Here is a 26,039-nt window from a genome sequence, read left to right as displayed (position 1 = left end):
AGCTACTGTGTTAATTAGTTGGGGTATCACGATAATGAAGAAATGTAGTTATATCAAAGTTTTCCTTAAATTTAAATTACTTAGATAGGCATGCACATATCTCTCAATAAAATTTGCGTTTTCGCTTCTTGATTTAGTAGATTGTACCTTGAACATAAAAAAATTTCAATAATTTTTTATTGGGTTTGTACATTGGGTTAGAGTCTCAAAAACAATATGCCTTTATTACTGAAATGGCATATTCCTATTTATTCGTGTGACTAAACAAAGCTATCAATTGCCGCAGACAATGTTCACGATAGATTTGAGGATTTGAATTTGAATATATAAATATTAATCATCCAATATGTTTCGGTAATCATATTTATATGTTTCTGTTCAACGTTTCGACTTGTCACTCTAGGGTGAATTACTAAGAGTAATTGGTTTTGTTAGCGTTTTTTGAGTAGACTCGATGAATATTGACGACCTTTGGATCAGGGTTTTAACAAAATAGTAGGCAACGACGCTTCGTAAATGTTGGAATATTGCACATTCAATTTTCCAGTACACTGAATTAGTAATTGTATTGGTAATTATATTTTTACGCGGCTAACTAGATATTGTTATGTTCCACCAATTAGCGATACTGGAAAATGGAACTATTAAATGACCGAAATCAATTTACAACCTGTTAGCTAGCAATAAACTTGGCCTATAGCAGTAACATGCGTAATGTGTGACCATTACGATTTATTTGACCGTAAACCGCGAAAGTGGGGCACCAATTGCCGCGGCAAATTGGTTTAATACTACACCAGGATCATCTGTGTTAACATTGAGCGACGTAACCAATTATGAGACACATATTATTGTAACACGTTATATAAAACTCTATTTAACAAATGAAATAACATAAATACTTTTTAACCGATTACAAAATTAAATGATATTAGATACAAGATGGACTGATTTACGTAATTGCAAACTATTAATTTTTTCTATTTTAAATAACAGTATGACTGCAATATCTCAGGAATATCTACTTAATAATATAGGTATTATTAATTACTTGAACTACTTATTAGAAAATATTTTTATTACTTGCTTGCACGATAAAGTAATATAACTGTAAAAATAACCGTTGGTTATGTAATGCACTATTAGATAAATTATAGTAAGTAATAATGCTCAAAGGCTAATTAGTACCTTATAAATAGGCATTCACTGCGTCCATTTCACTGCATTATCTACAAAGTTCGACATGTGGTTCAACTATTACGAGAACACATATGTTATATAATCTATTGATTTCATTATTATTGATTTAGTTTCTTGCTGGTTGATTTATGACACTATTCAACTAGCCAGCGACCTAAAGCGCAGTCTACATATTAGAATCGTGCCTGAAATGTAACAGTTAATTTCATTAATATGAAATACCGAAAGGGATTAAAAAAATAACAAAAAAATGTATTAGTTGAGTTTCTTGTTAGGTCAGAACAATATAAAAATATTATGACTTACAAACGATGCCGACAGTATTCTATAAGATTAAAATGATTTTGATTTAGACTGATAAATTTTCTTACTATTTCTTTTCAATATTATTTTTAGCTTGCACTTCATATTTTCAGAAGACTGTGATTAACACTGGTAATACATTTTGACATACCTTTATATATATCTAGTATAGTGTCTGTTTGTAATATTGAAATAACCATTTTTTATTACATGCATATGAATATATATACGGTATATATACCAAAATAACATTTTTTATACTTTTTGTCTGTCTGTCTATTGGTCTGTTTGTTCCGGCTAATCTGTGAAATGGCTGGACCGATTTTGACGGTATTTTTATTGGCAGGTAGCGCATGTAATATGGAGTAACTTAGGCTACTTTTATTTTAGACAAATAAAGTTAAATTGCACGCGGACGAAGTCGCCAGTACAGCTAGTATATAATAAAATGGTATTACTGTTTGTTAATCATAACAAACAAAATAATGCTGTTTAGAGTTTTATCAATCATATCTATATATCGCTGAGTAATCGATAACCTTATTTTAACTATTTTATCTCCATTACTCAAAGATTGCTTTTAACAATATACTGTCGTGTTTCAGTGAAGTGTCTGTACTAAATATTTATGGCACAAGAAATGTATAACAAAGAATATATATTTGTTTATTTTTCACCTGTCGAGTAAAGTACATATTGACTATTTGGTTTTAATCGGAATCCACAATCATTGTAACTGATAATTGTCGGTTGTTTTGGTTAAGCCCATTGTGTATCCATTAGTCTTGTTGCCGCACCCGATCCGTCACTTTGCACGGGACTATGTCACTTGCGAGTACTGTGTTACAAATATACCGAGTTTCTTGTCTTTAGTTATAGTTACAGGACTATAATTTGGAAAAAAATACTTGTTTTCGAATGTAAGTGAACATTGAAATCAGTAAAATGAGTGATACAGTGAACTGATTGAAACTATTGATCATTTAATGTAACTACTACATTCGAAATGATGACTAAAGTGTATGGAAAGGTAAATAATGTTCACACCTTTATATGTATATCACATATTTATTATTATGTCGTAATATTATCGCCAGCTTATGGCATTTCCTCGAAATTAGTTATACTATTACGATATGTATAGGAACAGTTTCTATTATGTCACTGGAATGCGAAACAAGCTATGGATCTATCTGATGCTGAATGACAACAGCGGTACCCTTACTGAGGACTTTGTATAAAGTTTACCTTATTTATGGACTAAAATGAATTTCTAATTTCGACCTCAGTACTTTCACTCTCAACAATTTCCAGCGCAGATTAGCAGGTATAGGGTCTCTTAAGATTTTGTATCTCATTTAGGTAGGTACCGGTTTATTATATAGTACCTATAGGCCGGTTCGGTACCGGTATAGGTTTATGTATTAAATATTACACATTTATTATTATGTATGTACAACACAGTCATTCTTTATCATGAAACTGTAAGTACATATAAGGGAACGTTAAAATTATTACTAGATGAAAATGACTCACAATATTGTATGACCATTTCAATAATTGAATATTCAGTATCCTTGTGAACGCAAGGCATCTAAGACTTATTTGTGGTATTTTTAACAAATAGTACATTAATTATTTTATAATTTCTGTATACCTAAGTGAGTGTGATTACACTTAATGTTAAATATCATATATTAAAAAATCAATATGACAATTAGAATAACACGAGGAATACTATTTAAGGTAATTTTATTATGTATATATATTTGTTATTATCTTTCCTAGATCCACTATTATTATTTATTTTGTATTTTAGTGTCTTAAATTATTAGAGACTACCTTCGGCTTCGCTAGAGTATTGCAAATATTGTAGAGATCTCTCATTAATTTAATATAAATATCAGCCTGTCATACTCGCTGAAAGGTAGCTTAAATCGAAAAGATTTGAAAATGGATTGAAAGAAAAATAATAATAAACTTTCCTCTTCATGCTATTACTTTTGTTATATTTTTCCTTTTAGTTTAATCAATATTTATTAAAAATTCCAATTATTATTAAAATTGAATTGATGACGCATTTTTTTTTATTATTCAAACTCTTATATATACTCTAATAAAGGAACTAAAAAATGTAAAAGATTCATGCATCATAATTGTAATAAATATAAAATATACGACAAGTAACGCTTTGAAAATAGTTTCTAATCAGTCATTGACTCAATGTCACGTGTAAAAAAATATTAAGAATTGATTGCACTGCAATTATAAATACGAATAAGTCTAGGTGAACGAATGGTCCGTAGAAAACCAAAAGTATCCTGGTCTTCCGCCTGGCGTATTCGGAATTAAAAATCAGTTATTCTTGTAGGATTTTAGACGCTTATGAAAATCGAGGCCTTGGTTATATTTTTTCGGCTACTGTGCAGTTCATAGATTTAATTCATATGTTTAGGTGTTTATGTCTAACATTAGCATTAAGGGCTTCGAATTCCGGCTTCAAAATTTGATGTGATTTTCATTTATCGTTATTATTCGATATATTGTGTAACAGCTACTCCATTTGACAAGAGCCTTCCCACAAGCATGCTATAAACTTTCTGTGTTGTTTTACCACTATTAGGTCACGCCTCTTCGTATTATTTTTTGTTATTGTCATTGTTTTAGTACTGTAAATGTTTTAATATTATTGACTAGTGACTCTAAATACCACATCATCTCATATCTCATATCATCTCATACCACTATAAATACCACACTTTATTAAAAAAATCTTTACTTTTCATCTCATGGCTCATTACCTTTTCATGTTCAAAGAAAACGTTATTTGGCGTTTTTACCCCATACCGTTCAGGCACGTTAACATTTTCGCAACCTTTTCGATAGTCGCGGCATTTGAATAGAAATGGGTTGAATGTGACATTTTTTAATACAAGAAATAGTAATTGTTATATTTTATATCTTTGAATGTATAATACTTATTATGGTCTTAAAAAGAATCAATATCATCAACATTTCATTATGGCACTGGTCACTGCTCCATCAGACTATATTGACGTTATAAAAAATAACGAGATAAAATTATTTACACAATTAGTGATAGAATGCTTCGTATATGTACCACATACATATAAGATGTATAGGACTGTGTTCTGTAAGATCAAGGAAAAAGAGCAAAAGAGCATAGTTTTTGTTTCAATATTCTTTACTATTGATATCTATCAGATGTAAAACAAATTAATATATATATAAAAAAAGTTTTTTTTATATCTATTATTTTGTTTCATAACTACCCGTCCCTTCAGAGGAGAAAAGCGGTTTTTTTTATATAAAACTTAATCCCAATCACTCCAATCCTTTAGAAAAAGTAAAGTAAAAGACACACGTATAGAAATAAGCTATTTTGTAATATCAAAATTGTATTATTTTTGTTGTAATCATCAATTTTTGTTTGTGTTCACAGGACTCGTGCCGTCTTGTCGGTGGGTCCAAGTTCTATGAGGTGTTGGAAGGTTCCTCGGCTGATGCCTCAATACCGTCTCCTACAGAGAAACATGACCACATGAAGCCGATTGAAAGCGACGATGAAGGTAATAAATATTTACGACTCTTGATATCCACACATTATTAGTATCCGTCGGATGAATTCGTACTGAAAACTTCCTTACGATTCGCGCATTCATTGCTTCGCTCCAGCCTTTTTGGAAACTCTCCAATGCAGCGAAGTTCCGCCATGTGACCGCCAGGACGATCCATAAACACGTTTGTTTTTTACTTCGATCTAAAATCAACAAAAAAGATACAAGATCCGAAAACAGAGACGTTGGAAATAAGTTCTGATGAACTAAAATAATCCTGTCATGTTTTTACATATATGGTATATCAAAGAAGTGGGTAAATGTAATGGTGTGACGTATTATTGTATAACGTTAGGATAATGGTGACGTCAACCTTTCAACCTCTTCTTTGGATTGAGATTGTGGTATATTTGTATATAAACTCTAGCCACAAACTAGAGGGAGTTCCACGTATGTACCTATATAATGGCCATACGGGATTCGTAATGGCATTTTCCTTATAAAGAAAATATAGTATAAAAGTTTGTGCAATTTAACGTTTGTAATGTATTGAGAAATATACATAAATTTGTTGCACCAAGAAAAAAATATGTAATACCTAACACTCAAATTGCCTGCCTTATCTGTTAGTTTTGAAATAATGATCTTGAACTTTTGTTATCCAGTTGTTATTAAAAGATGATATTCATATAGTGAAAAAGTGTTTAGAATCTAATAAATACAGTCAGTTATATACTGGCAGGAATGGTTCAGTGTCGAAAAATAAACATGGAAGAGTAATTTATTAATCACGAAATATCAAAAATATGCCAATATCAGCTGGTTGGTAGTCTTAAATCTTTCAACTGTTTTCATTAAATTATTGCCTTAGTTTATGTCTATACTAGTTGTAACTAAGTTAATGTATGTTTACTCTACAGGAGGAATTTGAAAATCGGTTTTTCTTATATTACTTTATATTTTACAAATAAAAATCATTCTTTCTTTTAATTTGTTAATTCTTATAATATTTTCCTATTTTTATTGTTTACAGTATCAGATGTGGATCAGGAATGCACAGTGTTCAGCGGAGTCAGCTACCTCGGTGCGCAGAATATAGCGGACCCAAAATCCGAGAGCGACATCCAGCGAATCATGAAGGAACTAAGTTCGATGCCAGAGAGCAGAGACGGCATCGCTGTCTCTATATCTGTACCTGTGTGCTCTCAGGGACTTGTTGTGTAGGTTTAACAAATTTTATTTTTTTTATGTAATATCAATGGCAAAGAAGCTGTGGTCACACCTGTTAGAACCTGGTATCATCTCTATAGACTACACAAGGTGAATAATAATAATAAAAGCTTTTTATTACGCACAGTAAGTAAAATTACGAAAGAACATGCCTACATGTGTTTAGCAAAAAGTGGCCTTATTGCTTAAAGCAATCTCTTACAACCTAGTTAATTTGTGATGCCCTTGGTAACCTTCATGTGTTTTTATTGAATGGATGATATTAATATCAATGACTCGCCTCTGCTATCGCTATACGTTACTGGGACACTGGAGCATGAAATTAGCTCAGTTTGCTCATGATACATTTCCCAAGATGGTTGCCAGGGTGTACTGCAATGTACCTTTCATTACTAGCAATTGTGCTACTGGTTCCCGCTATTAACTATTAGTTTATCTAACCTTCATGTGTTGCCATTCTTAAAGACAAATGTTGCTCCTCATTAACTAAATAAACTAAACTAAAATCCTCTTTTTGAATTTGAAAACTTGGGAAAATATCCTTAAATTTGGGTTAAAATAGTTTATATGGAGATGAGAGCAAAGGTTTTTTGTAATATTGTATAGAACACTGAGATACCAAATTAGAGGACAATAGCGGAATGTATGGGAACTATGAAAACAAAAATAACATATTATTGTTGAATGATGGTCAATAATGGTCATGTTATGATAAATTTTAATGGAAGATCAATGGAATGTTTTTTCATAGTTCTTGAAAACCTTAATTTCATTTAGGATACTTTGGGAGAAAAGGCACAGCTTGTCATTCTAATCGGACGATCTATTGCAGGCTATACCAGGCTGACTCCAATAGTGTGATGACGCGTTACGCCGTCAATCGGATATCTTTCTACGCTCGCGGCGCGGCCGGTTCGCCCGTCGCTTCCTGCTTCGCGTTCACATGGTCCCATGGAGAAACCAAAGAGTCTGCAGTATACAGGTGCCATGTGTTCCGATGCCACATCGCAGAAGCTGTCAACCAAGTGTCAAGTAAGTTTATAAGTGTAAATCACATATCATTCGATTTTTTTTATTTTTTATACCGCAAATCAAGCGTACGGCTCATCTGAGGGTAAACAGTTAGTTTAGGATATGAACGCATAGCGATGGAGTGCTAACGCGATTGCGTGACTCCACCAACGGTAGTACATAGTGTGGTTCTTAATGGATAAAATCCCACACACCCCACCTACCCTCCCACTGGCGGGTCTTTGAAGATTTTACGTTTAATAAACGGCAATGGACATCAGAAAAATTCGAGGGTCATGTGTGCCGTAAAAAACCAATGTTGTCGTATCTACTGTTCTAGCTGTTCTATTTTTGTTGTTTGTAGAGTTGCCCATCTTTAGCACTTATGTATTTATATACATAAGAGAGAAGGGCAAAAAAAGCATAAATTTTGCTCCTGGTCTTTACTGGTCTTTTAACGATAAGAATATCGTTAAAAGACCAGTAAGTTTCTTTGACGATGCGAGGAGGTACTTTGTCATATAATTGTCGCTTCTATTTCTTGTATGTACATATATGAATATTATTTTCGATAGGTATTGATTTGATATAATTAAACAGAAAATAATTGTACAAGTCATATAGTTTTTAAAAAATATATAGCAATGACACTTATAGAAACTGCATTAAATAAACACATGCGAATAACATTCTTAAAGATAAAACTATCAAATATAATGGAAAATATTTGTTTTAGTTCATTTGTTACAAAATTTGCGAAATTGTTTAAATAAAACCATGTTTATTTTAAGTTAAGTAAATGCATATCTAGTCAACAAGTTCTAATAATAGTCAACTATTACGCATTCTTATTGTACTTGTAAATAAAGTACAACTAACACTGTTACCATTCCTGTAATTATTGAGTCGATCCTGTTTGGTGATCATGTTTATAGTTTCCACCAATATAAAGGTCATCACAATTAAACATCTAAACATCAAACTACAGCTGGATAATAAATCAATTACGTCGCTATTGCCATAGTGTTGTCCATATTATTAATTCTTGTCACGCGTCCAGAATTACAAGTTCACCATTGTGTGGTGGTAATGGTGATAAATAATTTACAACACTGACTGAAGTAATACGTTATGTATTCATAAACTGACTTAATAATCAAGTAATGATCTAGTCGTTGAAAGGATTATGAAGATATCTTATATATACAATTCTTGAGTACAATGTGCCATACTCCTCCGTAACGACTTGACCGACTTTTATGAAATTTCATATGCTTATTCAGTAGCCACGATAATCGGTTACTGTGTATTTTTTAATAGCGATTTTAATTTATATGGCAATACAACGTTTGCGAGATTTGCTAGTATATATATAAGATACATGTTGATATATGTATGTATTTTATGTATAATTAATAATTTCTTACAGGTTGTTCAAGGAATAATCAACCTAAGAATAGAAAATAATTTATTGAAATAAACTTAATTTAAGCACTTTTGAATAGTTATAAATTTTCCATGCCATGCCAGCCATCACTGTGCTCGACCATATTTTAGATATATATATCAAATTGATCTAATATTTACACTTAAGGCGCAATACCTTATATTGAGATACCTCAGATGTATTAAGTGAGAATCGAAGCCAAAACCATCGGATGTAATTTAGTGTGCTAAACCATAGTTATGTTTTTGCGCACCACCTTACTACCGAATACAAAATTATAATTTGTTGCCATACACGTCATTTTTAGAAACATAACGTTCAAAATATGTATATTACTTAAATTATATCTGCCATCGCCCTAATTATCTAAACTCCATTAATTTCATCACATGCAAACATCTTAATGATTACAATACCGCTCGTGCTAACATTAATAACACCAGATAAAAGAGTAAACACACGTAAAAGAGGCACATATAAGTTTGATAATTACCGTAAGCATACTTTTATAAAATCTTAAATTTATCTCTACTAGCTATGCGGGTTGCATGGTTTCGATCGAAGGTTACGAATGAGTTAAATGAAGCGAAATGTTTCAGTATGACCATGATTAAAATAATTTTAATGTACTATCCGTACGTAAGAATTATATATTTTCAGGTAATAATAATAATAATATTGAAACACATATATATATATTTTATATATTTATCAGTTTGAAATAAACTGAAATACTTTGAAGACGAGCCAGGCGTGTCCATGATGTTGCATTAATTTCACCTTCTATTTAGTGTGTTCTACTTTTTACAAACGACTTCGTGTGTCCAATATTATGAATTTACCAGGACAAATATTCGCTTATGTTATTTTCTGTGCCAAATATTATAGATCTGCCAAATTTCCCATCTAGATCTACCCAGCCATTGGTTTCATTAATTTCAATTCACTTTTTTACACTTTACACCGCCTTTACATATTCGGAAAAAACTGCGGACTCTATTATAATATTAATAATGTCAGGACAATTCACACAGCGCCATCCAGTCCCAAGTTAAGCTAGCTAAATCTTGTGTTATGGGTACTACAACTGTAGAATACGTATATTTTGTTAGTAAATACATACATGTTATACAAAAAAATCACCCAGACCGATACAAACAATCATACACATGAATACAAATGTATGTGCCTTGCGAGGAATCAAATCGCGACCATCGGAAGTAAAGCCGTGTGCTAAACCCCTAGACCACAGGAGTAAATCCTATTGGGCCCCAAACAGAATTATCAAAATCGGCGCTATTTGAGTAAATCCATACTAATATAACAGATTCAAAATTATGGCTATTTGTTACTTTTTTACGGCTTACCGGCTGAACAGATTTTATTGAAATTTAATATGATGAGAATCTGTATCATGAGGACGAATATGGGCTACCTTTAATCTAAAAATAGCAGACAAAGTCGCGCGTAACTGCTACTAATACAAGAATAACACCTCACACAGCGCCATCTAATCTGAAAATAAGCAGAGCATTTATGTATATATATAGAAAATCAACGCTGTAGCTGGGCTGCAGCATTATGCTGTGCACGTGACACCCCTGGTGTTTTAGGCGTCCATAAGCTACGGTAACCGTTTGCCATTAATTGCCACCTACGTGATATGAAAAAAAATGCTACGCAGAGTCGTGAACATATATTTTATATGACATTGGTAAATTTTTATTATGTTGGTGTGTCCACGTGTATATATGGTAAAAATGTACTTATATCAATAATGTTTTCCAAATAAATACATATATTATTATTTTTGTACAATATATCGATTCACACTTTTATATGCCATGTCAAGTCCGTACAAATATATCAAACGAAATATCCAATTTCCCATAGATATAGAACCAAATGCGTAATATCCGATACTGAAATGTACTATACTACAGCTCTGTATAATGTTAGGTTAACAAACTCATGAATAACCTTTAAATGTCTGTCCCTGAATAATATATTAGTGGAGTGACCGCTTCATGCAAAGCTCTATCACAGTCATTGGCATAGTTTTGTATATCATAGCCGATAACGACATATTGAATTACGTGCGCACACTTATTCTGGATTTTTAGTAGTTTTCACTGAGTTAGACTACTTACGAATATTATTATTTATATGTAAAAACTACAATTACATAATAAATTAGGTACTTACTACTTATATATAAAACTACTACTATACTACTAGAAAAATATTATACTTATTATACTTATTACAATATTATAAAATTTAATAAAATAATGTTCCATACATACAAGTTATATGAAAAGTATTAATTGTAGTGGAATACTAATTAATATTAGAAATATGAAAGAGAAATAGTTTGCATCTCAATTTTTTATGCCTTAGCTATTCTGCTGTTATGAAATTAGCAGCTGGTATTTGCGCTTCATGACTTTTTTCCGGTTAATTGTAGTCACTCGGATGAAATAGTGTACACCAGCGTGTATTAATAACATTAACATATTAGCTGTTATCTAAATTAAAATGAGAATAGAAAATCGAAGACCTATGTTGGAATCGAAAACAAAATAGTTTTTATTTCATTAATTCCCCATCTAAACATAAAAGAAAATCGATTTTTTAGTTTGTAAGGGCTAGTTTAAAAAATAAGCTATTTAATCTTTCTTAAGCTATGTGTGCTTAATTTTTTACGCATTTACCAATATAATATATGAGTTCTACAAAACAAACATGCTCCCATGGAGACTATACATGAATTTATTTATTTATTTAACGTGAAACCATGTATGCGTTACATAATACAGGCTTCTTTAACCCTTCTCATATTTTTTTTAAATACAAAAACAATAATTAGAGATCTCTATAGTAATATAACCGCTAATGTATGATAAATCCAAATCTATCATAATGGTATAGTATTACATGACAAATTACAAGAACAATATTCGAGTCACGAGGGCCGAGGGCAGAATACTCCCGCGCTCCGGCTTATCACGATCATTCGATTGTTTGTTTTTATGTTTACCACACGTCGGCTGTGAGAGCTCGCGCGTTGGTGTTTTCAGCCACATGAAGCAACAAGTACAGTGCGGTTGTTATTATTGTTAATTATACTGGCATTGGATTATTAATACTATTATCAAGAACAACAAGGTACATTTTTTATTTTTCGCCGATGTGTATACTTAGTGTTTTTTGTTTAGATTGATATTTTGGTCATCACCAGCATCCACCTTACCTTATTTGTATATTAATATTTGATCAATGTTATTTGTCGACGGCGTCATATTTTTCTCTCGTCTATTCACGTCTGACTGCCGTTAACTCCGTATTTACTCCTGTTTTCATGACATTATTCTTCTCACAGACAATGACAGGCATCATTCTCTTTTTTTAGGCCATTCTCTTATCCATCCATCATTCTCGCACATTACACGTCCATACTATGTTTACATATGTTTATGGAATTAAATTCCTTCATTGCAAAGCTTTTACAACGTTTTACTGTGGAAGTAAAATAAGTGTTTTACCTCTACAATTAAATCCTTGTCAATGTATTTCGCGAATTCACACAGTTATTCTTTGGTCCATACACACACATACGTAATGGACTTATTTTGTGACAAATATGTATATCATACTAACCTACATTTGTAGAATTACTCACAACCTATAAAAGTATATTACCTAGTTTCAAGTTACTTATTTATCAATATTATATTGCGCTTTGTATTAAACAATATGTATTGCATTACATTACTATTGTATATTTTTTTAATATGATATAATATTGTATTTTTATTTTTTTAGTTTTGTATGATTAACATTGAGTTTATTTTTTATATTCAATAATATCTTCCAAAGTATAATTCGTAATCACGGAGAATAGCAAAAATTACCGAAGAATAATCTTGTACATTTATTCTTTATTACTTAGTAACTAACAATGTTTTTTTAATTACATATTTAATTTATTGCTCCGATAGTATGTTTAGTGATAGTGGACTAAATGTAAATGCTAACTTATGAAATTTCCAGAAAAAATCTGTGCATTTGACCCTATATCGGAAGATAATCTCAAATATATGGCTTTACTTAAATGCTAAATAATATTTTTTGGTTGTTTAACACAAATATAAGATAAAGTGATAGCGAAAGTTCCACAAACTCGGTCAAGTTTATTGCATTTTACATAATTATGTTAAGTATTAGAAAATATTTAGACTCACGGCTGGTTGCCGCCCACTAATGATGAGCTGTCCTTTCGTGTTGACAAAACCGTTAATACAATATGTACTTTATTCCGTTGTGTTTAGAGTTTGGTTCTAATTGTTGTAAAATTAGAGATTAGCGTAACCATGTGGAGATGCAAAAATATTTTTTGTTTTTTTTTTATTTGTAACGAATTTCACAAGTCGTTCTTTATTTCAATTTTTGTATCATAATTGCAATTGTTTTTATGTAATTATATGAATATTAATTAACTGTTCTAACAGTTGACGAATTTAATCCAATATTGGAATGAAAATTTACTTGCAACCATTTGTGGGTCGATCTATCGTTACGGTATCGTCAATTTCTGTGAAATTCGGTATTCGATGAGATTTATTGACATGATGACTTAGCAAAAGGAGCATATTTTCTGGATGTATGAGATGAGAATAACATGAGTATAATCGGGGATATATATGAGGTGATCCATATTTGTATTCAGCTTACTGTGTGTATACAAATACGGATCTCTTTATTTATATACATGCGTTAACAAAGGGAGACTGTGTAGTCGTTTGCTTGATCTCTGTCTCATGTTTTATTGCCGCCATCTTTATTAAATCACAAGCTACATTTACTAAATAACTTAGTCCTCAAAGACATGACATGAGATGTAGTACGGCCGTCCGAATATATTTTGTCCATGTGGTTGTTTTATAGAAGAGAACTTTTGGACGATATATGTGAGATTAATTAATGAAACAAAGTATAAAAAGTCGTAAATACTTGTAATGTAGATACAAACACTAATAGTAAAAAAAACAGTCAATTCTAAAGCTGTAGCAAAAACTTTCAAAATTGATACAATAATAAATATGTATATAAAAATGTGCATTGTCAACATGACGGTTATTTTTCGTGAAATGAACCGTTGGCTTGTTCGATATTGTAATTAAATAAATAAATTTTGGTCATTTCCAACAAGTATAAATAATGACAATTCTAAAACTGTAAAAAAAAACATTCAAAATTGATACAAAAATAAATATATAAAAATGCGCAATGAGTTTGCAACGGGACGGTTATTTATCGTCAAATGAAGTTTGACGATAAATAACCGTCGGCTTTGTTGACTTGTTTGATAATTTAATAACAAATCTTGTGGAAATTGCCAGTTTATAGTAGACCACGAGGATAATTCTCGTCGTCAAATATGTATGTTTACCAATTTCTACGGCAATTGGTCAAACGCAGATTGATGATATTGATTTAAATAGATGTCGCAACTGCAAGTAGTACGTCAATGTTCAATCTAAATTAGTATGTAGAGCGTTTGTCCTAAATTTCGACGTTCGTACATAAGATGGCAATGAAAATAATTATGACATTAATATCTGTAACTAGGAGCGCCCGCTATTTCACCAGCGTGAAATTTATAGCATATGTATTATTCTGATGTATAAGCTATATTACTGTAATGTTTCATTAAAATACATTCAGTCGTTTTTGCGTGAAAGAGTAACAAACATCCATGCATACTCACAAACTTTCGCGTTTCTAATATGAATAAAATGCTTATCATTTCTTTAACTTGTTGTAGTCTATGTAAGTAGTTCAGTAGTAACACGCTTATCAATGCTAATAACGCAAAGAGTAAATATTTGTATTTATGGATGTTTGTGACAAAAATACGAAATAAAAACTGGATAGTTTAAAAAAAAATCACTTTTAGAATGTTACATTATCCCGAATAACATAGCCTTTATTTATTACTAGAAAAAAAATGGATTTCACCATTAAAACATTAAAAAATGTCCACCAGTGCTTAACCAGGATATAATCATGCAAAATATCTAAACTATAAAAATTGTGTACCATAAATAATTTGTATATGTGTAATTTTTTATGTAATAATAAACAAGCTAATGACTTATCAGATGATAAAAAATAATAACCCCAGAACAAACCACACAGTGCCATCTATGGTATTGGAGAACTTACATAAATAGTTAAATACATAATAAACATAGGAAATACTCATACCAATACAAAACAATCATTTTGTATTTTGTATTCATACAAATGTTTGTACTATACGAAATTGAAACCGCACTTATCGGAAGTAGGCGTTGTACCATCCGCTATACCATCGAGGCCGTATAGTGAAATATGTACAATAATGGGCATATCCTAGCGAAGTGTTGCATTCACCACAATGTTAACAGTTGATAATGCTTCTGACTACTCCATCCAGAATAATAGTCGTGAATGTATATTATTGTTATATTATTACAGGTTGCTTCGCGAAGGCTTTCGAGCGCATACCGCGTTCCATGGCATCATCATTGGTCGGAGAGCTGAGCGCTGCACCATCAATGACGGGTTCTCTTACTGAGACTTTGGGCCCCACGACGCCTGCAATGCAATTAATGCATGTCCTGGAATGCACAGTTGATATTAAAGAAACTGACGCTAAGGTTTGATCAAAATTTGTTATGTTACTAGTTGTTGACGTTTATTGTTCCTACGTCCGGGTGTTGGATTTTGTAATAGAGTTGCAATCGCCCCTTGTTTACAGTAGGTCGAAATTTAAAGTTTTGTGTTTATGTATATTGTTAACGCCCTGCATATCTGCATATGTGTGCACTTATTTGCTGTATTTTTCATTAAAGTATTAATAAGACGACGTATTAACATTTTGGTCCTTCGAGCCGGATCAAAATGTTTATTTGCATTCTATACGCTATATTAACATAAACCATAAACTTTTTAAAAATTCCACTTACGAGCCGTAGAACTCGATTTTTATCTGCTACCGTGAAAACTAACAATTGCAACAGTGTACCATAATCAAGGCTTAGAATACTTAGACTGTGATAGAAGTTAGCCTTCCAATAATTATAATTGGTATAAATTACCCAAAAAATAATTGTCATTCAACTGTAAGATTAATTAGATAATTTAAGATATCTATTTAGAAGTAAAAAATAAAAACTACTTTATTTGCTATCAATGTTTATAGCAAATAAAAGAAATAAATTGAATTCACTAAATAAATGTCAATTATTTATTATGTACAATTTGTTTCGCCACTTAATAGCATGAAAATTATTTTTATATAATTATGTTATAATTGTATAAACGTAACGTTAATTATTAACTAATTAGGTAATAAACTGCGATTTAATGATAATAATGATTTAATGATGATATATATTCTAATAAATATTAAATCGCAGTTTAATATATTAATTCTATAAAAGTTATATGTACAACATAACAATATGAATACTACAATATATTTTATTTTCTTAATTTTACAGGGAACATTCAGTCACGTCCCCAAAGAGCGCCAGTGGTTCAAGTTACGAGGCGGCATTGATAAACAAGTTACAATCAATGTACAACAAGTAACCAACAATGTACAAGTTGAGACGGATGAATCACAAGTGAGTTGTTCGTTATTAAATCAAATATACCTGCCGAGGTTTTCTCACAAGACCACAGCATGTGGTTTTTCAAGAATGGTATATTAAGGTTTTTTTAAGGATCCGCAAAGCGCACGTGACTTAGCTGATGTCTCATGCGTCTATAGGCTACAGTAACCATTTACCATCAGATGGCTGGCATCACTTGTTTGCCATCATCGTAGTATAAAAAAAGTTCTAATACAAACCTAATATTAATTATTTTTTTGTCTGTCATTATAATTCAATTGAAGGATGATGAAAACTGATTAGTACTGAATAATTGCAGTCACAACAATGTTGTGTAATAATATAGAAATAATATGAAGCCGCCAAGGTTTGAAGGTCCGAAGGTTGTCGGTATTGCTTTTCCATGACGCTCGAACATCCTCTCAGAGTTGAAGTATTTAGGAATGAAAGCTTTAAAGTTGTTATTTTGGTTGGTTTGTTTGTTTGGCTAAATTTATTAGAATACATATATTAGAATTGCTTCATGCATACCTGCGATGGAGTTCCAGGTATTTAATAAATTTTACAATTGCAGTGTCCGTAAATGGAATCGACATTAATACATTATTAACATCTTACTATATTATCCTTTCAACTGTCAAAACGACATTAGCGCCCCATCTGACCAATTACAGGACTTCTCATAGATGAAATAATTGGTTCCTTTGCACATGAGAGGTTATACATAGTATACTGACTGTATTTAAATTAGAACTTAATATAATTAATGTTTCAGACGTCTTACTCTGGTGGACTCTATATTGAGAGATGCTTTGGTATATTACTCGCGCCGGGTCGAAGCGTCAAACACTCTGATATGAGACTGCTTGAAATGGTATGTGTTACTTTTAAACATAATAGTTATATACAAGTTAACAAATTAATCATATAGACGGTACTAGATTCGCTCCCTGTTACGTTTGATTATATATATTACATTACTTCAGATATTTAACAAAGAGATACTTTATGCCACGTGATTGTTGAGTTGTTGCTCTCGGAGCAGATGCCGGGTGTCCGCCCCGAGACCCCTACCTTCACTCTCCTAGAGGGGGCTTATATATTTTTCGCTGGCGTAAGGTCTAATATGATAGCACACAAGCCCAACGTAAAATATATTGTTATTATTATATTTGTTTTCAGGTGAGCGGTTTTGCTGGTGGGTCTAGTTGCTCAGTTTGTGCGCTGTGGAATGCGGGCGAGTCGGCGCTGGCTGCGTTCAATGTGGCTAGTGGGGATGGAGCGCCGGCTTACATGTCACTCGCACTTGACCTGGTCATTAGAGGCATACCAGATCCACTACGGTATGTGTATAGTAGAATAATAACAGTAATCTAAGTGTCTGCGTTAGTTCCTTTTTACGAGTAAACAGCTAAAATGGACGGACTTTGGGATGGTTGATTTAAAAAAATGGGTATTCTAGATTTTTGCGAACTTTTGTTTCAATGAATTATGTAAAGTAATCTATTATTTTACGAAGTATAGTTTTTTTTAATAAAATTTAGACAGTAATTTTGATAGAAGTCCAATATACTTTGTTTAATATTGATTATTCGAATATGTACTTTCTAGTTTTTGCGTTAATGTATCTGATGATGCATTATAATAGTTAAATATCAATATTAAAAACAGAATATATATATATAAAACCAGCGCATACAAGCTGGAGTTTAAATTAAATACTACATGATGACATTTATTTCAGATTGGTAATTGAAACACCAGTAAAAATCTTTCCGCCTACTGAGAGATTTTGGTACTATTTCAAAAGGTCTCTCGTACAGCAGTTCTACATTAATCTTAAAGAAGTAAGCAAACACCTATATTATATTATATATATACTATTGCAGTGACATATTTAACAAATATACCCCATATTTGTTAAATATATGTTTGTGGGGGTGTTTTGTGGGGTGCTCATGGGCAGCGGTAATCACTTACCATCTTCTTTGTCCCCTCTGCTATAAAAAAAATATATACCAGTCTTTAAGTAGCTTGTTTTGTGAACTGTTTCGATTAAAGCTAAGATATAGTAATGAAATTAGAGAATAGGAAGACATAACACATTACTCTTGAATTGCAAAATAGAAGGGGTAACACGATTAAGGTAAATTGGACATTTTTGTCCTCAAAGCAAAGCAAAGATGCTTTGGCAAAGCATCAGTGGTATCACTAGTGTCACATGATAACGTGATGAAAGTAAGCAGTAACCGTCACCTACATGCATAAACAGCAATAGGGACATTGTTACTTTTTTTTTATACCACGTAGGTGACAAACAAGCATACGGCCCATCTGATGGTAAACGGTTACCGCAGCCTATGGACTATGGAGAGGGCTGTCATCTTGTTTGGCATTCCAATTGGCGATCCATAAAATTATGTAGAAAAAAATATGTCGTGATTTTTTATCCGTTACAAAGAAAAAAATATTCTTCTCTCTTTATAATATTAATTGATAAATATGGAAGTAATAAGGTATATTTCTACTACTACCGACACAGAGTACTCACAAGTTCCGTCTCTGTCTTAGAATATAGACTCTTCAGGGCAGCTGCAGTACGAAGTGGCCAGTGTGGAGACGTCGGGGGAATTAGACAAGTCGCGACTGAATCTGCCTCTGTCGCTGTCCAATTTGCTCCCTTCCCCTTTATCCAGCGTGCCTGCGCCGCCATCACCTTCCGAACCGGATTCAGGTATGTTACTGACGTACAGTTTAAATGGAACAGAAAATTCTATGTATGTAAGTATGCACTTGAACTAAAATGACAGATCTGATAAGTATACCCTAAAATATTGAGGCAGGTAAGAGTTTTTGCAGAGAGTTGAGCAGGTGTATTCAACAGACCCAATGGTCGTGCATATTGTTTAATATTTTTTATAAAATTATAATAATAAAACTAACACGCGGTTGAAACCGCGGCCACAGCTAATAATATAATAATATACAATAATGTAACTTGAAGTGTTACCTCAGCTTTGTAGCATTCTATATGATATATTAGGTTGATAGGAGTGGTTACTTTCCTTAGCTGTCAATTGTAGTAATTTGGTAGTGACTTAATGGTTGGAGTTTCGAATATGGGTAAAATATTGTACTACTGTCCATTTATTAATGATAGTTTGTGTACTGTAACAGATAGCGACGAACCATTATTAAGTGGCACGGGTGAAGTATCGAAAGATTGTGGTGAAGACGTTCTAGAGAATTGGGCTCAAGTACTCCGGAGGTATGATTACTTTTTTATTATAACATTACTACTTTACATCCCACCTGTTGATTCGTCCGTATATCGTTTTAAATTATGGAATTTATTTCTTTATGTAACTAATTCAATATAAACTTACAGATAATTGTTAACACGTTTATATTCTCAAATCTTAAAACTATTATAATAAAAAGCCTATAGAACAGGATTAAAACAGTTAAAATAAAGTTACAGTAATAAAACATTATGCTTTATTTCCATTTTTAATTGATCATAATGAATTGATGCACTAATGGAAGATGAACTCATGTCATTAGTTCCATCGTGATCAATTCAACAGGAATTTATCTCGATGGCCTGACAAATGGTCAACCTGACATGGTATATAGCTGGCTATGAGGGCATTAGCCCACATTACTATCAACCCTCTTCACGCGCTTTATATCCATTGTAAAAATATTTGTATAGTTGGGTCGGCACTCGTCCGCGAGCACTAAACCATTTGGTTCGCGTGGGTGTCCCGGAAGCATTGCGTGGAGAAGTTTGGCTGCGTCTGGCCGGCATCGATGAAAACGATAAACTTATGGACACATACAGAACACTTATCAGCAAAGTGAGTATCATTATACAAAGTGTAGTTTAGTGAAAAACAAACATCTTAGAATTAGTCGACAATTTTTTACGTATTAAACTTGGCATGGCACAAGTGCTTGACGCTCACCTAATGACTTATCCTTTACAATCGGATAGAGTAACCGTCAACTAGATCACGGTCATCACGTCTGCATATGACATACCACCTCTCATGCCATTCCCAAGGACTACGATGCTACTGTACTTTGACTTATCTCATACTTCAACTGAACACGCCCTACATAGCAAGAAGCGGCGGATAAGGCAGAATGTGTGAAACTATATGTATCGATTCCTTAAGTATTGAGCACGCCACTTTTCTCTTCAAATAAATAAACCAATAAATTGTTATTTTCTGTACCGTATTTTTGAGCAAATAAATATATTGCAGCCGTGTCCGTTTGATGCTGTGATAAAGCGCGACATCGCTCGCACGTTCCCCGCGCACGACTTCTTCCGCGAGGCGGGCGGGCTCGGCCAGGACTCGCTGATGCGTATGGCGCACGCGTACGCAGTCTACGATCACGAGGTCGGGTACTGCCAAGGGCTTAGTTTCCTTGCCGCCTCACTCCTGCTGCATGTAAGTATACTCTTAATTTGTATGCCCACTTGTATGTAGTTACCCTACGGCCAGTTTAACTTACCGTTTCGTTTGACACGAACTAGCGAGTAATTTAACAGTTGCACTGTTTAGATCGATTTTTTATGTATTTACTAATAATGAAGCAATTATTTTTTTGTACTCCTTTTTACGAAAATGCGCGGACGCAGGAGTATGAAATTTCGCACACTTATAGTTTATAGAGACGAGTGCAGAATACTAATAATTAAAAAAAATATGCATAAAGAATACAAGAAAACAATAAAAAAATTTTACTCACACGCATATATACTGTATTGCTTTTTCGTAAAGCTGTAGTCAAATTGAAAATGATTAATATTATTTGTCAATAGAACGTTAACAATGTTCAAACTTATAATTTAAATGGTTGAATTTCAACCACTGGGCGACCACAAGTATTTACTAATTGCGTCATGCTGTAAGCTCCTGAGTGAAGCCGTGTTTTAACACTAGCCAACTATGAAGAATTTCATAAAACCAAAATGACAAATGTTAATCTTTGAACTATGAATAGCTAATTAATGCCAGCTTACAAACTGTAAAACAAAATTAACAACTAACCTATTGAAAAAAATTACAGGCAAGAATTGTGTAGGGTGGTCGACCTTTAGCTGTTTTAACCGTTGACAGCTTGATAAAATTTGTGAAAAATTTTCAGTGTAACGTCGTAAGTCGGTGTTTCGATGTTTTGTATAAGAAAGTATGCACCATAATTATAGAATTATTAACTTCTTTAAGACTTTTCAATTATAATCACAAATCATTATAAATACAAAATACATGTATAAATAATAATAAATAAAATCATCTGTTATCTTACGAGATTTAGGTTTAAAAATTGTATAATATGATAATGAAATAAAGATCTCTTCCAATTTGCTTCGTCTCTATAAATAGTTTGCTTTTATTATTTAAGAGAATAGAATGATGCATTATTTGGCTCATATTAAGTCATTGTGTTAATTGTACTTTAATGTTTTTAGATGCCAGAAGAACAGGCGTTCTGCTTGCTCGTGCGACTCATGTACGGATATGGTTTACGTGAGTTATACAAGGATGGCTTTGAGGCACTTTACATGAGGTTACATCAACTGGGAAGGCTAATGGAGGTGATTTTTTTATTATGGTTATGATCTCACTATTTTACAATAACGCCTCATGAAATGCAGAAACATATTTTCAGCAAGCTCTGCTTGCTCTCTGGTACTCTACTGATTATATGGTGTTGTGTATTCTTTTTAATAATGTTAATATAAGCCAAACAAACCGTTACAACTGTTATCCCAGATAGAGTAGACAGAGGATTGTCTGCTGTGTAGTTTGTGAACGACACCTGAGATACCCGTTTTCGCTCAGTATATTTTGGCACCTACCGCCGTTTCTCGGTTTATTATATGGTTTGATATCGGTGTATCTTTTAGAAGTCAGTTAGAAATAGAAAATGACATAAAAAATTTTTTGGTGTCTGCTAGATTTGAACTAAAATTTTTTAAAATATAAATCAGGGTATTCTACTAATCCACGACGTTCTTTGAGGCTGACTTTTTGTTATTCTATATAATAATAATATAAGAGTTTTTCATATCGCAGTAATGAGTTTTGTTATTATTATTTTAGGAACAACTGCCAGACCTCCGTGCACATTTCCAAGAGTTGGGTGTTGAACCACATATGTTTGCATCGCAATGGTTCCTAACATTGTTCACCGCGCGATTCCCGTTACCATTGGTAATGTAAATTTGTTTATATTTAATTCATTTCACCCACCATATAAAAATCGCTTCTGGAAATATTGCGAAGGAAAGGAAATCATCGCGACATATTGAAAAATCCTAAAATTGTTTAATTTTATAAGAACCTAAGAACCTATAAAATGCAGTTGTATCCATGAAATTAATGACATGGAAACATTTGAAAATACTAATATTTCTACAATATTTCTAGGTATACCACATCTTGGACGTGTTTCTCTTGCAAGGAATGGACACGCTATTCCAAGTTGCGATTGCTCTTCTCTCGCGTTGCAAAAAGGATTTACTGACACATGACTTTGAAGGAGTACTCAAATATTTCAGGTACCGACAATAATGTTTTATTTGAAGGCAAGAAAAACTAACATAATATATCCATATAGGAATAGAGAAATAGAAACACGAAAATAATGCTTTAAATTGTTTTTGTCTTATTATATCGAAATAGAAATAATCTTTATTCAATTAAACTCATTACAAGCACTTTTGAATAGTCATATTTTGATTCTACCACTCATTTGGAACACAGATTCATCACAAGAAGAATGAGCAAGAAACTTGTGTATTGCTCTTTTTATAATCAAATCGCAACACTATAAAATTCTTTATACTATGTACAAAGTTGTCTGTGTGTGTACCTCTGTCTTCAGCCAGCAAGATGTTTTCTAAAAAGTACTTTGGTTGAAAGGTGAGATAAATTAGTTACATTATGGAGTACATAGGCATGGCATCTGAGTCTACCATTATTAAATATTTATTTAATATATTGTTATTACTCACACATATATTTAAAGATCGAGCTGTAAATGTATGTTTCATACAAAATCAATAATAATTTAGGACTGTAATAATTTTTGTTTCCTTCACTTAACAGTTTTTCTACAGTATTCTTATATATTTTCTTTTATATACTTTACAATATAATATTCTCGTTTCAGAGTAACATTACCAAAGAAATGTCGCGCGGAGGAGTCATCGCGGCAGATCGTCAAATTGGCGTGTAGCACAAAAGTGAAACGTTTGCATAAATATCAATTAGAATACGAAAAGTTTGTTAAAGGTACTATATTTATTAATAATAAATATAATTATTTATTAATATTTTATACTACTTGACCGTCTAGTTATCTATTAATGTTACACTTTCGCTACTTAAATAGTCACAAGAAGACTGATCTGGAACAATCTGGAATGATACAGAGTTACAGACCAATCAATATGAAAATGACAGTTGTCATTTGTTCTCGCAATTTTTGTTTTAGTTACATATCAATTTGAGTACTTTTACGAATTTCAAAATATGTGTCTCTTCATGAATTTTATAAGCCAAGCAACGTTTTAATAGTTCTCTTTTATTCTTTTAATTGTATATAATTAAAAAGAATAAAAGAGAACTATAAAAATATAATTATTTCGACGACTGTGATGTCCAGCGAGAGGGTGAAAGAGTTACGAGACATGGTATTGTGAACATAATTATTTTTTTCTTTGTTTACAAGGGTATAAAAGAAGTATAAATAAAAAAACTAGCGAATTTTTACTGTCTGTCTAAGCAGTATAGATTTTTATAAATCTAATTTATTTAATTTGACTATTATTTCAAAAGTGAGTCAAACAATTAATTCTTTTACAGAGTCTGCAGAAAAAGAGAAGATTAATGTGGAATTAGAGAGACTGAAAGGCATAAACACACAGTTGCAACAGGACAAGGAGACGCTGGAGGCACAACTATTGGAGGTAGATATTGTATACTATACCAGTGACTTTGTCTGTCTCCATTTTGAGATAAAAGATATTGTGGAAAGGTTTTTACATAGACATGTATTTCCTGATTTATAGTATTAGTCGATTATAGAAAAATAACAGCACCACTTTCTGTATATTATACACCAAAGATGAACGTAACAAGCAGAAATTTTATGAAATAAGAAAATGATTGTATAAAATATATGATTATATGAAAATTAAGCATTTTTAAAAATTCTTTCATCTGTTTAAACCCACATTATAAATTATGTTATAATTTAAATTTTATGGACATTATGTTTATAATTTAAAAACAAAACAGATTTTAACAATAATAGTAAATAGTGCAAACCCAGGACGCATCTCTACTTCACGGTATTAATAATAACATCCCAGGACAATTCACACAGCGCCATCTAGTCACATGCTAAGCAGAACTTGTGTTATGGGTACTAGACAATAGATATAAATACATACACTTTTTTTTTTGTAAATATGTACATAATTTATATACTTAGAAAACACCCAAACGATACAAACAATCATATTTAGAAATACAAATATTGGTACCGTGCAAGGAGTCGAGCCCACGACCATTTGCCAAAGTACCACTGCCAAATAAGGCAGTCTGCTAAACAGTTAGACCACCGAGGTCGTTAAATGAAATGAGATGAAAGTTTTGCAATATTGTACATACAGACGCGTGGCGCATTGGAGGAGGCACAGAAAGATGTATCCCACTATTCGGCTGTATCGAGCGATTACCGCGAGATCTGCGCAAGACTCGACCGTCAGCTACACACCTTGCAGGTACTCCCCGACCTTCATTTGCTAGGGCTCCTTTAGAGAATATCACTCATGACGATCTCGTCTTAGAGTTTTTTAACTAGGGAATATCCATAATGGAAGAACGGGCGTCTCGGGTTTTTTAATGGATATAAATGGAAAGGTACACCCGCCTGCGCTAACGGTTTACCTACGCTGGCGGTGCACCAGCGGAGAGTGATAAAATTAACATCTACACACCAAAAGTGTACCTCGAGCTTCATATACTAGGGCTTCTTTTTAACGTAGGAATCTCCGTGGAAACTCAGTCGCTTCAGGTTTTTAAATGGATGTTAATTGAATGGTACCCGAGTGTGGAGTGTGATAAGTGAGGTCAGGTCAATAAGCCTATCGTGATGAATTCATCTGGAATTTATCATAAGGACGTTACTTAAGTCCACATTATTATAATATCATTATTATCATATTAATATAAATAATAATTTCCCTACTGTTCTCTTCATAAAATAAATAATAAACTGAACTAAATTAATATATATTTTTCAGGAATATGCAAAGGACTGTGTCAACTGTAGCCTGAAAATAGCACAAAAAGATAATAAAGAAGGTATGTCTTAATTGCATGCACTATATAATGTATGAAGGTAAACAAAAAATGTGGAAGTAAAAGAAAAATTTTGATACCATTATATTATATATGCATTGAAGGAGTGTTACGGAATACGGAATACGTACACAGATATAAAAAAAAACAGAAATGCTTGCAACTGTTTCCCTTATCTCTTCATTTCTTCGTGCCCAGTAAATTTAATTGTTCACGT

The 26,039-nt window shown here is 32.4% G+C and overlaps 1 protein-coding gene across 3 annotated transcripts in view; it reads left to right on the top strand.

Moving 5' to 3' along the window:
* The window catches only part of LOC131853449 (rab GTPase-activating protein 1-like), a 33,712-nt gene that overhangs the window by 1,847 nt on the left and 5,826 nt on the right, over positions 1 to 26,039 (top strand). For 2 of the 3 annotated variants that reach the window (XM_059204340.1, XM_059204341.1), the window contains exons 4-22: positions 4,967 to 5,093; positions 6,115 to 6,301; positions 7,144 to 7,343; positions 15,292 to 15,473; positions 16,320 to 16,445; positions 17,209 to 17,307; positions 17,616 to 17,776; positions 18,178 to 18,280; positions 19,005 to 19,167; positions 19,611 to 19,701; positions 20,149 to 20,293; positions 20,705 to 20,893; positions 21,919 to 22,044; positions 22,553 to 22,663; positions 22,880 to 23,010; positions 23,625 to 23,746; positions 24,320 to 24,423; positions 25,132 to 25,242; positions 25,765 to 25,825. In XM_059204340.1, the coding sequence (XP_059060323.1) occupies positions 4,967 to 5,093; positions 6,115 to 6,301; positions 7,144 to 7,343; positions 15,292 to 15,473; positions 16,320 to 16,445; positions 17,209 to 17,307; positions 17,616 to 17,776; positions 18,178 to 18,280; positions 19,005 to 19,167; positions 19,611 to 19,701; positions 20,149 to 20,293; positions 20,705 to 20,893; positions 21,919 to 22,044; positions 22,553 to 22,663; positions 22,880 to 23,010; positions 23,625 to 23,746; positions 24,320 to 24,423; positions 25,132 to 25,242; positions 25,765 to 25,825 (2,539 nt within the window). Of the gene's footprint in view, positions 1 to 2,361; positions 2,534 to 4,966; positions 5,094 to 6,114; positions 6,302 to 7,143; positions 7,344 to 15,291; positions 15,474 to 16,319; positions 16,446 to 17,208; positions 17,308 to 17,615; positions 17,777 to 18,177; positions 18,281 to 19,004; positions 19,168 to 19,610; positions 19,702 to 20,148; positions 20,294 to 20,704; positions 20,894 to 21,918; positions 22,045 to 22,552; positions 22,664 to 22,879; positions 23,011 to 23,624; positions 23,747 to 24,319; positions 24,424 to 25,131; positions 25,243 to 25,764; positions 25,826 to 26,039 lie in introns of those variants that run through there. The other variant, XM_059204343.1, reaches the window with a different exon arrangement.

Source organism: Achroia grisella, unplaced genomic scaffold (genome assembly GCF_030625045.1).
Source record: "Achroia grisella isolate CSIRO2021 unplaced genomic scaffold, CSIRO_AGI_Agris_v1 utg902, whole genome shotgun sequence".
Classification (NCBI taxonomy): Eukaryota; Metazoa; Arthropoda; class Insecta; order Lepidoptera; family Pyralidae; genus Achroia; species Achroia grisella.
This window is presented reverse-complemented; position numbering and strand designations above follow the sequence as displayed.